Source organism: Acomys minous, assembly GCF_964271855.1.
Source record: "Acomys minous genome assembly, chromosome: 3".
Taxonomy (NCBI): Eukaryota; Metazoa; Chordata; class Mammalia; order Rodentia; family Muridae; genus Acomys; species Acomys minous.
The window spans coordinates 22,317,959-22,332,366 of NC_140485.1; the positions used below are offsets into that span (position 1 = coordinate 22,317,959).

Sequence of the window (14,408 nt, forward strand, 5' to 3'; positions counted from 1 at the left end):
CGGGGCTGGGCGAGTCAACCTGATAGCATGCATCCGAGACCCTGTCACTGAGATAAGGGCTGGGGACAGAGGCAGACAGAGAGATCCCTGAAGCTCATTGATCAGCCAGCCTAGCTGTGTCACTAAGCTCCACAAGTTGTCCTCTGAGCTTCACACACACACACACACACACACACACACACACCTACCTCCACGCCCCCATCACCCATTATTTTTTTGTTTGGTATGTAGTCCTGGCTGTCCTGGAACTCACTATGCAGCATGGACTGGCCTCAAACCCATAGAAACCCTCCAGCCTCTACCTTCTGAGCGCTGGAATTAAAGGCGTGGGCTTAAGTTTTAAGGTGGAGAATGAACAAAGAGAACAAATGACGTCAGTCTCTTGTCTCCACATGTTCAGTCATACTTAGGCACACACCCACACAAACATTTACGTGCATCACACACATAATACTATGATTATGTACATCTGTGCGTACAAACTGTATTAAACAAAATTGTTTCTCAAACCAGACATTATGTAGACTAGTTTTATTTATAGCAAATGTAAGGAAACTCATATTGTGGGTGGGAGCCTCAATGTCAAGGAGCGATCAGTTCTTGCTGAGCAAACGTTAGTGCTGGTGTCGCTGTAACAGTGTCAAAAACTGTAACGTAAGCAGGAGGCATTACTTTCTCATCAGGCCTCAGCAGGCTCACCTGGCTTGTGGCTGATGCCTTCTGGCTGTGTCCCCGGCTCCTCCTAGGACAGAAGTAGAATAATGCATGCGACTTCATTTAAGGGCCCTGCTTCCAAATGTAACCATTCAGAAATGCTGAAGGTTAGGACTTTTACATACAAATTGGAGGATAAGAGGGACACAATTTAGTTCATGACAAAGATCAGCATTTCTTTTTCTGTAACTAGCCAAATGGATTCTAAAGTTCATGTTGATTGAGTAGAAAAAGAGGAAAACTCTGGAAAAAAAATTAAAGCCGGGTATAGGGGCACACACCTTTAATCCCAGCACTCGGGAGGCAGAGGCAGGCAGAGGCCAGCCTGCTCTATAAAACGAGTCTAGGACAGCCAAGGCTACACAGAGAAACCTTGCCTTGAAAAAACAAAACAAACAAACAAAAAAAGAAAAAGAAAAAAATTAAACTGTTAAAGCCTTTATAATTTAAAATATAAAATATGCACCGTGTTATGTGCAGTGAAAAAGAATTTCTCCATTTTTATTACAAACAATGTGATATGAATAAAATAAAATATTTGTTTTATGTGTATGAGTATATACCTGCATATCTATGTGTACTACATGCATGCAGTGCCCAGAGAGCTCAGAAGGAGGTGTTTGATCTCTTGACAGTGGAGTTGAGACAGTTGTGAGCTGCCATGTGCTGCTGTTTAAACTCAGGACCTCTGGAAAAACAGTCAGTGCTCTTAACCACTGAGCCATCTCTCCAGCCCCATTTTTAATGCTTTAAATTACCATATATTGTGCTAATTAATACTAGGTTCACTATTTTAAAATTTGTTACCTTTGTTACTAACCAAATTTTTAATGTTTTGACAAAAATGTGAAAGTATCATTGAGTTGTTGGGAGGAGAATGTGTGCGCCGTAGCACAGTGGTGGAAGCCTGCGCAGCCTGAGGGAGTCCATTCTTCTCCTCCACCGTGTGGGTCCCAGCCATTGACTCCAGGTGACCAGGCTTGGTGGCACTGCCCTTACCTGTGGAGCCACCTTGCTGGCCATGTTTTGGTGGTAGTAAATAAGCATTTATTTATTTTTGAGGCAGGGTCTTGCTATGTAGACCAAGCTGGCTTTGAACTCAGAGATCTGCCTGCCCCTACGTCCTGAGTGCCCCATCATATCCCACTTTGACAAAATGTTTTGATAGTCTTAGACAACAACTCTAATTTTCCCCGTGACTTAATAGCAGTAATTGAATTTTTTTCTTCATGGCTGTCAAATATGTTCACTGCTGTGCAAAGCAAGGGCATGTAACCTCATATTTATATGAAAACATCAAAAAAATGTTAACCAAGCCCTCTAATCCAGTAGGGAGGCAGTTGTGAACAGTGTTTACACTTGTACGCCTCCAGGAAGAGGATTAGCAGGCATTAGCAAGCTCTGCAGAGAAAGATACTCAAACGGAGTTGCTAAAGCGGATGCTTAGCGATGTGCGTGTGTCTGAATGGATGGGCTTTGTGCATGCTTCTCGTGCATATTTGCTGTTTTTATATAAATTATTGTAAGAATAATACACAAGAAACTAATAAAGTAGTTATGCTAGTAGGTACCTGAGACTCTTAAAATACGCATCTTTAATATTATTTTCGCCTTACAGTTGTATGGATGAGTCTATTATGTGTAAGAGTGCCATCAGTAGCCACTTCAGAAAGTGGGCTTCAGTGAGAAAATGAAGGTGACCAATAGGGACACTGTCGTACAAGAGCAGGATTTGGAAATGACTGAGGCTGCTTGCTGCAGGCAAGCGGCACCAACAGTGTTGAGATTTTATCTCTGAGTTGTCTGAGAGTGATGTAACGCAAACCTCTTTTTCATTTTAGTACTGACAGTCCCAGCAACAGACATTGCTGAAGAAACTGTCATCAGTGAAGAGCCACCAGCTAAGAGACAGTGTATGGAAATAATTGAGAACCGGGTGGAATCTGCAGAAATTGAAGTAAGGAGCCTTTTACCCGGTGTGTTTTGCTGCAGCCATCCAAAATAAATTCCGTTTCCTTTTATTATTATAATTATTGCTATTATTATTTGTCATTTATATTTATTACTGGCCATGTTTTGATAAAGAACGAAAGTGAATAGTGTCATCATTTTGTTTTTGGCCCCAAACATATGGCAAGCCCTCAATAAATAAATATTGAATGAATGAATGAGCAAAGAATTTATTTGTAACAAAGTTTGTTATCCTAGTAACACTTGGACTGCCTTTGGTTTTTTGAACTCCATCTCTTATTTTTTGTTAAACTTCTACATGCCATTTTCACAAATCACTGAAAATTCTTTTCTTTCAAAAGTGCTGCTCTCTAATTGCCCTGGAAATCCTCTTACAGAGCTGTTTGCTAAACAGGTTATGTTTGTAAATGCAAAAGATAACTGCTTAGTTTAGTATTGCGTCCTTTGAGGAAATAGAATTAATTTAGACTATTCATAATGTCTAGCCATTTTCCTCTCCCAAACTCATTTGTTGGTTTTCTTACATGACGATAAATAAAATTTCTTGTACTGAAGTTATAATGTCTCACATAAAACATGGTTCTTAAATAACTTTGAAGAGCAAGTACAGTAGACACAGCTTTGAATTCTAACTGTACAAGCTCTTGACCTATCTTTGAGTCTGGGTTTTATTTTCTCCCAAATTGGAATTTAGATGATTATCACCTCATTTTTGGGTTTTCATGGGGATGGATAAAGTCAGCATCCTCATCTTTACCTTTGTTGTATCTGATTGATAAATGTGATGATTATCAAGCTGTTCTTGTCAAAGTCTCTGGTTCACAGAAAGGGCCTTTGTTCTTGTTTGTTAAATGAATGGCAACATAGTTCTTATTAAAAACAGGCAGATTTATTCTCATACGTGTTTAAACAGCAGACAGGTGCATCTTGTGGGCCTAATCACAAGCATTAAGCTAAACAGTCTAGTTAACCAGACCTCATAAGTAAATCCTGTCTTAACAATGCACAAAAAACAGGGCTGGAGAGATATCTTAGAGGTTAACAGCACTGACTGTTCTTCCAGAGGACCTGGGTTCAAGTCCCAGCCACCTGCATGGCAACTCATAACTGTCTGTAACTCCAAGATCTGACACCCTCATACAGATGTACTACATGCAGGCAAAATACCAATGCACATGAAAAAAAAAAAAAGAATGCACAAAAACAAAGAATCATGACTAATGGTTTAACCAGGATATCTAGTAAAATTTTAAGTTTTAACTATTGAGTGTGATGTTTTATTTCTAAAAATTTAAGGTGACACTTATAGGACAAGGTTAAAGTTCTGACTTACAAACTAACAATTTTTACTTCACTAAACAGTATCTTATTTATATCCTCACTTAGTACTCTGTGTGTGTGTGTGTGTGTGTGTGTGTGTGTGTGTGTGTGTGTGTGTATGCATGCATGCCTGTGAAGGCCAGAGGTTGATGTTCGGTGTCTCAGTCATTCTCTACCTTGTTTTTACTTTTTCTTTTTTAAAATTAATTTATTTTATGTGCATGAGTGTTTTGTTTGCATGTATGTATGTGTACCTTATATGTTGCTGGTGCCTCCCGAAGCCAGGGTCATTGGATACCCTGAAATTCTAGTTAAAATTGGGTATGAGGTGCCACATGAGTGCTGGGAACTGAATTCACATCTTCTGTAGGAGCAGCAGGTGCACTTTAACTGCTGAGCCACCTCCCCAGCCTTCCACCTTGTTTTTTGAAACAGTCTCTCACTGAACCCGGAGTTTACCAGTTCAGCTAGACTGGGCGTGGCTTGAGGGACCAGCGAGTCTCAGGGGCCTTCTGTGTCTGCCTCCTCAGCACTTGTGATTATAAGTGTGCACCGGGCCCAGCCTTGCACATGGGTCCTGGGGACCCAAACACGGGTTCTCATGGCTGCACAGCAAATACTTTACTGACTGAGCCATACTCTTTATGTACTCTTTATTTTCCTTTTCTGTGTTGTCAGATGGTCTCTTTGGAGCATAGGAAGTTACAAAAGGAAACAAAAAACAAAACAAAAAAATAATATATATTTACTTTGATATATATATAAAACTTTGTTTTCATTATATAATAAAACATTTAAAATTATTTGGATATCATTATATGTAAGTCTATTAAACAATTTAATTTTTAAATAATAGTGATTATAGTCTAACCCTTTATTAATGACTAGCAGGCCTATTTCCCACAAAGTCCAGCCTGGCTCCTTTTTTAGTCTTCCAGAGATGAGGGAAGTAATTCCAAGTACACAAGAGAGTCACAATTAAGGTGCATTAATTAAGTAGAGCCAAGAAGAAAGAAGCGTTAGGGAGATTGAGTTTAGCTTGGTATACAGGACCATGGAGTTTTATGGTTTTTTGTTTTTTGTTTTTCAATATAACTTTCTGGTAATGGAAATGTTACTGCATCACTGGCTGCGTTGCTGCTTAGGGTTTTACACATAGAATAAAGAACACTTGGAGGCAGCTGGAGTCCCAGTGTGAGGATGTGTGACATCTAGTGTTTACATCAGGCTAAGTCACTGTTTTCTTATAACACACGGAGCCATTCTTTGCATGCACACCCTTAGGTGACAGTAGAATTGCCCCAGCGGCAAGCCTTTATGTGGTTGGCTTTGATATCTCGGCCAAATTTTAACCCCAAGTTTTTGTGAAACTGATCCTCAGGTGGAGAGGTTTTGACCCTAAGGGACATTTCACAATGTCTAGAAACATTTTTGGTTGTCACAACTGTAAGTAGAGGCTAGATTGACATCTGGTGAGGCCCAGGACAGCATTAAGAATTTATGTCATTCAAACATATTAATAACACTTAGACTACGAAAAAAATTATAAAGAAATAGAAAAGTTAACTCATGTACAGTTTTCACAGGGCCTTTTCTGTCTCTGTACCCACAGTTGCCAGAGTATGTAAAAAGAACTTTTATTTGCCTGTTTTACTTGTTGTCTCAGAGGCTGACTGCTTCCGCCTGCCAAGCTAGGCCTAGTCCTGGAAGCTTCTAGTCTCTGTATATCTTACCTAGGCCTAGAGTGTTTTCAGCCTTTGAGACTCACTGCTGAATAAGCTCGCCCTTTTCTCCTGTGTGCATTGTGATGGCGAGGAAAAGGAAACAGCTTTATTTACTTTTGTTGGGGCAGATACAAGTAAGAAGCCAGCCACCCTGCATTAGTGCACACAGCTTTGCTTCTGTTTCTTGGTGGCTCTCCATTGAAGATACTGTGAAGAAGTCTGTCCTTTAAAGATCTCCCCCAAACAAGCAACATTGAGCTATTTCACGTGAAATGAATATGTGTATGTGGGAGGGAGACTGTGTGCTGAGCACGTGAGGAGCCAGGTTTCTCTGCTTCTTACAGATTGTAGCTGCTTATAACTTGTAGTTATATGAGTTCTGGTTAGAGATTATTAGTCAATTTTGGTTTTTGTTTTGAGTAGATTTTGTGTATGTGTCGGGGCGCAAGTGGGGTTTGTTTGCCCAGGGTCAAGCTGCGTGCATGCTAAGCAAGTGCTAGATCTACTACTGAGCTACCCTTGTCCATGCCTTTGCCTTGATATTCTTCTTCCTCCTCCTCCCCTCCTCCTCCTGTTCCTCCTCCTCCTCCTCCTCCTCCTCCTCCTCTTCTTCTTCTTCTTCTTCTTCTTCTTCTTCTTCTTTTCTCTCTCTCTCTCTCTCTCTCTCTCTCTCTCTCTCTCCCTCCCTCCCTCCCTCCCTCCCTCCTTCCCTCCTAACTCTTCTTTCTCTCTCTCCATCATGATAGGGCCTCACTATGTAGCTCTGGCTGGCCCAGACCTCTTTTGGTAGATTAGGCTAGCTTCAAACAGCTATGCCTGCTTCTGCTTTTAAAGTGTTGGGATCAAAATTATATGCCATCATGCCCAGCAAGGTTGTTTATTTTGCAAATGATATATGTGTATCCTTTAGCTAGGTGTGAGTTAAGGGTCCTTAATGTTAGTGTTCTTATAAAAATTGATCTGTAAAATAAACAAACAAACAAACAAACAAGTTGATCTGTAGCCAAGTGGTGGTTGCGCACGCCTTTAATCCCAGCACTTGGGAGGCAGAGGCAGGTGGATCGCTGTGAGTTTAAGGCCAGCCTGGTGTACAAAGCGCATCCAGGACAGACAGGGCTACACAGAGAAACCCTGTCTCGAAGAACCAAAAACAACAACAACGACAAAAAATTTATAAATTTTTGAACAGTGTCTTACTTGAAACTTTTATATAAAATGATTTTTGTTTATTTTGCTTAATTTTGTTTTCTTGGTTTGTTTTGTTTTAGGTAGCATTCCACTGTGTAGGCCTATCTGGTCTGGGAGTAACCTCATAGCCCAGGCTGGCCTTGAACTCACATCAGTCCTCTGCACCTCAGCCTCCAGAGTGCTGCAGTCACACTGCTTCCAGTCATGCTTGGGCTGTCTTGCTTCTGCCAGGAATTAAACATGTCCCCTCTCTCTTCTCAGGAAGTTCTTCCTCTAGGGCTGGGGAAGGACAAGGCCTTTATGGAAAAGACCTGGTAGGGGGTCACTTTGGCTTTATAAGCCATATGGCTCCCCTAGCTGTCTAAGTGTGTTGTGATGGAGACTGCAGCCACAGGCAGTTTGCAACAAGTGGATGCAGCCTGTGTTTATAAAAATCAGATCATTATATCACGTCTGGGCAATTAACTTTAGGCACAAGTAAATAGCTCAGGTACTTTGCCTGGTTTTTCTCTTTTACAAACATGTACCTTGGTACTTGAGGCTGAAGAGATAGCTAGCTGCCTTCCAGAGGGTCTCAGTTCACTTTCCAGCAGCTCACAGCTGCCTGTCACTCTAGCCCTTGGGGGTCTGGCAGTCTCTTGTAGTCTTCACAGGCACCTGCATTGTGCACTGCACACGTGCACACACACACACGCACACGCACGCCAGGGAGATGTTATGATCCTGAAGCTGGTTTTTCACTGTGGACGTCCTGACTTCTGTGGTTTCTCTAAATATGGGAAGCTTTGCAGATTTTGCGGTAGTGGGGGACTGCTTTTTCCCCCTTTCCTGTATTTAAAAAAAAAAAAAAATATATATATATATATAGAGGCTGGGAGAGATGGCTCAGTGATTAAGAACACGTACTGCTACCACAAGGAGCCAGGCTCCATTCCCAGCACTCATGTCAAGCAGTTGGCAGTTGGCTGTGTCTCTAGTTCCAGCGGACCTGACAGCTTCTAGCCTCTGCAGGCACCTGCACTCGCATGCACACATCTCTCTACACAGATGCATAAGCACCACATAGTTTAAAATAAAAACATTAAAAAGTGTCTGAGTGTGTGTGTGAGAGTGTGTGTTGTGTGCTGTGTATTGGGCTAGCAAGGTGGCTCAGCAAGTAATGATTGCCATGTAAGCCTGGTGACCTAGGTTTGGTCCTTGGAACACATATAAAGGTAAAAGGGAAGACAACTTCATACATGGCACACATACCCATACACATGCATAGTAATAATAAGGTAATAATAAGTGAAAATTTAAATATATACCTAATCATTAAGAGGATGGGTCTGAACTCATCTGGAGGTTTGAATTTTCTGATACCTGAGTGGCTGACCTTGGCTGGCTTGTTTGACGTTTCAAGGAGGATTCTCCATCATCAAGACAGAGACCAAATAGCATCAGCACTTGATTGCTGTGAACATTAAATGAAAGAAAAGCTTGCCGTGGGGATGCGCCCTCTTGTGAGTTTGAGACAATGAATTCTAAGCCAGCCAGGGCTACATAGTGAGAGACTGTCTCAAAGAAAAGAAATGGGAACAAGTGCAGGATGGGTACTATAGTGAGCATGTAGTAAATTCTTAGTGATATTCACTAGCAAGATTACTTAAAGTATATGTTGAGGTAGAAGGTAAACTATTGTACTTTTGTCTTTCAGTTTATAATAGCTAGAATGATATAAATTTGAGTATTAGAAAATTATGAATTAAAATGGTCAAATTGTCCCCATCATTGCTTTGAAGACAGGACTAGAAAATCATCTTTGAAAATAAAGGGAGCCAAAATCACCCCTTGCCCTATGGTTCTGTTGCCTAATAATTCAGTATATTATAATTCCGTATAATAATTTGTATATCTTGTTGCCATCAATCTTGATTATTACTAGTTTTCTTAGAAATATGTTAAACTCTTTTCTTTTCCTCCAGTGCTGGGACTTGAACCCCAAGCTTTCTTCATACTGAGCAGCTACAACCCCGCCCCTAGGGCAGCACCTTAGCATCACACCACGCATAACTGATATTGCTACATAAAAACATCAGAATTGGAGGCTGGAGAGATGGTGCAGCAGTTAAAGAGCACTGGCTCCTTTTCCAGAGGACTGGAGTTCAATTCCCAGTACCCACCTGGAAGTTCACAACAGTCTGTGACTCCAGTTCTAGGGGACCTGGCCCCCTTTTCTGGCCTCCTTGGGCACTGCACACTAATGTTACAGACACGCATGCAGGCAAACACCCATACACATACAATAATAATAAAATATGAAAATTGGGCCAATAAGATGGCTCAACAGGTAGAGGCACTCACTGTGAGAGCTTGGCGTCTTAGGTTTGACCCCCTGCGCCCGTATAAGAGTGGAAAGAAAAACCTGTCCTCTGACCACATATGTGCCATATCACATTAGCACTCACACAATAAATATTTTTTAAAAAATCAGTGTGGCTTTACTACAAAATATTAAGTCCATAGGATTAATATTTATATTTAAATAAAAAGGTCAGCTGTCAGCTTATTGTATTTTTTGTTTGTTCTTTTCAAGACAGGGTTTTCTGTATAACCCGGGCTGTCCTAGACTGGCTTTGTAGACCAGGCTAGCCTTGAACTCAGAGATCCGCCTGCCTGTCTCCCTAGTGCTGGGATTAAAGGCATGTGTGCCTCCGTGCTCTGTTTAGCTTGTGTGCTGTTAATGTGTGGGAATGCTTTTTTTGAGACAGGATTTCTCTGTGTAGCCTTGGCTGTCCTGGACTCGCTTTGTAGACGAGGCTGGGCTCAAACTCACAGAGATCTGTCTGCCGCTGCCTCCCAAGTGCTGGGATTAAAGGTGTGTGCCACTACACCTGGCTAGATTTATTTATTATTTATATAGTATTCTGCCTACATGTGTGCCTGCACTCCAGAAGAGGGCATCAGATCACATTATAGATGCTTGTGAGCCACCATGTGGTTGCTGGGAATTTAACTCAGGACCTTTGGAAGAACAGACAGTGCTCTTAACCTCTGAGCCATCTCTCCAGCCCCTATGAAATGGTTTTTAAATAAAATATCTTCCATGAAGTGTATCCAGTAACTGTAACATCAGAAACAAAGGTCTCTGAGTGAAATATGTAACATTCCCCACTTTTCAGAGTTTCATTTGCTTTGAAAGGTGAGGTGGTAAAAAAGTTCTCTTTCTATATTTTTGTGTTTCTGAGAAGCAAAAGTACAATAGAAGAAGTCTTTTGCTTTTATTTTTTAGAGACACGGTTTCACTGTGTAGCCTTGGCTGTCCTAGACTTGTTTTGTAGACCAGGCTGGCCTTGAACTCACAGTGATCCACTTGCCTCTGCCTCCCGAGTGCTGGGATTACAGGTGTGCGCCACCACTGCCTGGCTCAGAAGAAGTCTTTATGTTAATCCAATATTCAACATACTTAGCAAATACTGAGGATCTTTATAGTTTACAACGTTAGACAAAAAGATGCAGCTGAAATGAGTCTTTCGTTTGGCCTAGTAGGTGAAAGGGAGCTATATTTTCCTCAGTCCTCAGTGGTTGAATGTTTGAGGCCCTGTGTTTGATCCCCAGTTGGGTGGTGTGTGTGTGTGTGTGTGTGTGTGTGTGTGTGTGTGTGTGTGTGTGTGTGTGTGTGTGTGCGCGCGCGCGCGCGCGTGCGCGCGCGCATGCGCGCACACGTGCATGTGTGTTTGGAATGAGATAAGATAGATAGAAGTAAGCCATTTCACTCTGACACTCTCCATTTGCTTTCATTTTCTGTAATAATAGCAAACCCCTTGCAAATGCCAGGTGTTAATGAATAACTAATACAAGATGACCCCATATAGTCAGTTTGTCCTAATATTTCCTATGCAGTTGGGGAAATTTCTATGTATATTTAAACATTGACTACCAAAAAAAAACCTTTCTTAATGCATGTAAACCTAGATTTATTTTCATTAGTTTTAGTTATGTGTATGTGTGTATCCATAGTGCTGGTACCTGATGCAGTCAGAAGTATCAGATAGATCCCCGTGAGCTGGGGTAAAAATATGGGTTGCCTGGTGAGTTCACATGTCGTCCTTGGACAAGGGCCTTGCTCATCGCTACATCATTCAGTTTTAGTATATGTGCTGTATGCCAAGTGAGCATGACATAGGTAAACGTTAAGGACACTTACATGTGTGGCTACACCCGCTCCTCCCACAAGTAAGTCTTGCTCCTAGGCAAACACAGCCACACCCCTACCCTTCACCTCTACCCCTGACCATTGGCGAGCTCTAAGTCCTTCCTGGGTCACAGCCAGTTCTCTTGTTGATTGTTTCCCTGAGGCCTGACTCTTAGGTGTTTCTGACTTAACTCTGTCTGGTTGCCATCTCTTCTAGCAGTAGGGAAGGGTGTATGTAAGTGACTCTGCTCCCCAGCAGGAATATAAAGTGTTAGAGTAGGGCCTGGGTATTGCGTAAACTGAAAAGAAAGCCAGTCCTTTATTGGACTTCTCAGTTACTTCCATATCTGGGGACCCATAAGAATCTGGAAAAAAAAATAATCTGAAACTATTAACTCTAACTTCATTCTCAATAAGTGGGATCATAGGGTGTGTGTGTGTGAGAGAGAGAGAGAGAGAGACAGACAGACAGACAGACAGACAGAGACAGCGGAGAGGCGGAGAGACAGAGACAGAACAAGACCTCTTGGTAGAAGTGCCTGAGCAGGAGAGCAGGAGGCGGTGGGTGTGTAGGAAGAGACCCTCAGACTGTCCTACTCTAGGACCCCTCTCACCTTCTGCTCCCCCTTTTCTGTAATTAATAGTTCTATTTTGGCCCCTACCTCACTAACAGGATTTTGTGATGAAGTTACTTCGTTCCTAAGACAGGAAACACTCCTGACCCTGGGCCTATGTGGATTAGCTTTTCTCCATGTGCTTACTGGAGGTTGATACAAAAGGGCCTTTTGAAATGTTTGTTCCTTTTTCCTTGATAACTAAATAGAAGCAGAATAAAGAGAAGAGATAAGCATATTATTTCCACTCGACTGGGCTTGTGTGTATTGCCTCTCAATAACTGAGGATTTAAAACACTTGATCTCTGTTTAGCAGTAGAAGGTTGTTAGAGTAGCCTTTTATGGGTTGCCCACCCCGCAGCTTGCTAGTCTAGACCAGTGCCCTTTGTGATGCGGTTCAGGTATTATGCTTGCTAGTGCGGAGGAGTGTGGGCCATTTTGGAATTAGTGACATTTGAATCCCATAAACGTAGTGTTCTTGGGAAGGCAGCCATCAGCGTTGAGCATCACTTTTGTCATTCATAGCCTGGCACGGGAAAGCAGGTTGTAGAATTGCCTTTGCTCAGTCGTGGTAGGTGGCCGGCTGTGTGATTGTTATCTGTAGGCACTCTGAGGAGAGACAGCGTAGTTTGCTTTTAAGTCTTCTACATCTTCCTTCCGTACATATAGAAGTACAGGTGCACATTTTGTGTCTATTCTTTCTAAATTAGAAATAACTTCCTTGAAGTTAAAGAATAATTTCCCTCTCATAATACAGAGAACAAAAGTGGGGGTTTGTTTGTGAATTGGCTGGAAAGGTAAGTCTAGGAGGAGGGACCGAGAGGCCGCTGCTGTGGCTACTGCAGAGTGGCTTTTTTTTTTTTTTGAAGGACACATGGTATGTTAATATTATTTTTGCAAAAATTGAAACCACGGCTTTCTTTTCAAAATTAGGAGAGAGAAGCGCTTCAGAAACAGCTGGATGAAGCCAACCGGGAGGCCCAGAAATACCGCCAGCAGCTGCTTAAGAAGGAGCAGGAGGCAGAAGCCTACAGGCAGAAGCTGGAGGCCATGACGCGCCTGCAGACCAGCAAGGAGGCCGTGCAGCCGCTGTGAGCACGAGCTTGCTTCTGCTTATCGTCCAGAAAAAATGCAGTCTTGAACTGTACACAGTAAGGACACAGCCACGGGAATACGGAATAATAGAAAGTGCTACAGATTGCTAATGGGACTTAAGCCATGAGCTCTGACTTCTTGTAATATAAAACTTTAGAACTTGTGAAATGTATTTAAAACTGAATTCTGTAAATAGTTTTTTTGGTTGTTTCCTTTTTTACCGTTACAAATGAGTTGATAAAGATTGTTGAGGAGAGATCCCAAAACCACAGTAAGGCACTGTTACATAGAGGGGATTCTTTTTGATTTGGGTACAGACTTTAATTTCTCAGAAACGGAAGTTTTAAGGGTGGTCGTTGTCGATTAGACCAAATGTGTAATAATTATGGTGGACTGATGCTGGAAATAACTCTGCAAGGAGATTTCTCCCAGGAACTTTTGTACAGCTTCTAAGTTGTCTCAGGTTCTCTGAAAACATTTTTTAGGAAGCAGAAATTTTATATTTGTTCAACTTCAGCTACATGCAAGTAGATTTACATGTATATGAAGCAGATATTTTTAAAATTTTGTTTGTACATATTCTGCATGTTTATGGTTTTAAAATGCATCACTTGCTTAGGTGTGTTTCCCACAAAGACGATGAAAGTTAACAAGAAAAAACAAAGGCACCACTGTTGTGTTCTGCCAGCCACTGGAAGTAAGTCAGCTAACAACTGGTGTCACTGGCACCACAACGGTGTTCCCGGAAGGAGCAACCTGCAAGAGAACATGCAAACTCTGTGCTCCTCTGAAAATCCCACTGTGGGGACGTGAGACTGTACTCTGTGCCTTCCATCATGGTTCCCACGCAAGCACTTTGAGGCGCTGGGTCTTAAGATAATGTTTTTGGCAAACTCAGTGCATTTGGGTTTCTGAAATATTTCATGGACTTACTCCCCTCCCCCTAAGAAATTATTCTTATGGAAAATTGCTTTTGTATGTAGAACAGGAACGTTTTTGTACTCAGTGATGCTATAGATATGTCTGATGTCACTTTCGCTCCCCCCTGTGAAAGCTCCAGGCCCGTGCTACGACTCGCTCTCATCACAATACTGTCAATTCCGAAACGTATGGACGCTGGACAGACTATTCCATTCTTTTTTGTAAAATGTAACTTCAAGCTCTTTTATTATTTTTTGTTTTGTTTTATTGCTTTATGGAAATGTTTAACTCCCAAGCTCCTCTAGATTACCTGTATAAAGAACCAATTACTGTCAAGACTGTACTCTGGCCTCTTTTTCTATTTTACAATTAAATACCTTTCCACATATGCCTGGTGCAGACTCGTGTTTTGACTGCACATTCTTCACACATTAAGATGTGGGCGATGGAGCTCAGTAGTGGAGCAGCTCTTGGTGCTCTTAGACCCTGGTTCAAATCCCGCCCCGCATATTCTGCCATAGGAGAAGAATTAGACTGTTCATGCCTTACTCCCCAATGATTCCTTGAAAATGTGATGGGTCTCTCACCTGGGTCATCCTTATAAGAGTTAATGTAATGAAATGGTCTGTGGAGCCTCAGCCTGATTGCAGCTGCTTTTCTGGAAGCCACGGGAAGCCTCTGTGGACA

The 14,408-nt window shown here is 41.9% G+C and overlaps 1 protein-coding gene across 8 annotated transcripts in view; it reads left to right on the forward strand.

The window, feature by feature from the left end:
* The window catches only part of GABPB1 (GA binding protein transcription factor subunit beta 1), a 53,679-nt gene extending 39,570 nt beyond the window's left edge, over positions 1 to 14,109 (forward strand). For 6 of the 8 annotated variants that reach the window (XM_084775274.1, XM_084775270.1, XM_084775269.1 and 3 more), the window contains exons 8-9: positions 2,556 to 2,671; positions 12,639 to 14,109. In XM_084775274.1, the coding sequence (XP_084631400.1) occupies positions 2,556 to 2,671; positions 12,639 to 12,800 (278 nt within the window). In that variant the 3' untranslated portion in view covers positions 12,801 to 14,109. Of the gene's footprint in view, positions 1 to 2,555; positions 2,691 to 12,638 lie in introns of all 8 variants that reach the window. The other 2 variants (XM_084775272.1, XM_084775271.1) reach the window with 1 other exon arrangement.
* The last annotated feature ends 299 nt before the right edge of the window (positions 14,110 to 14,408 follow it).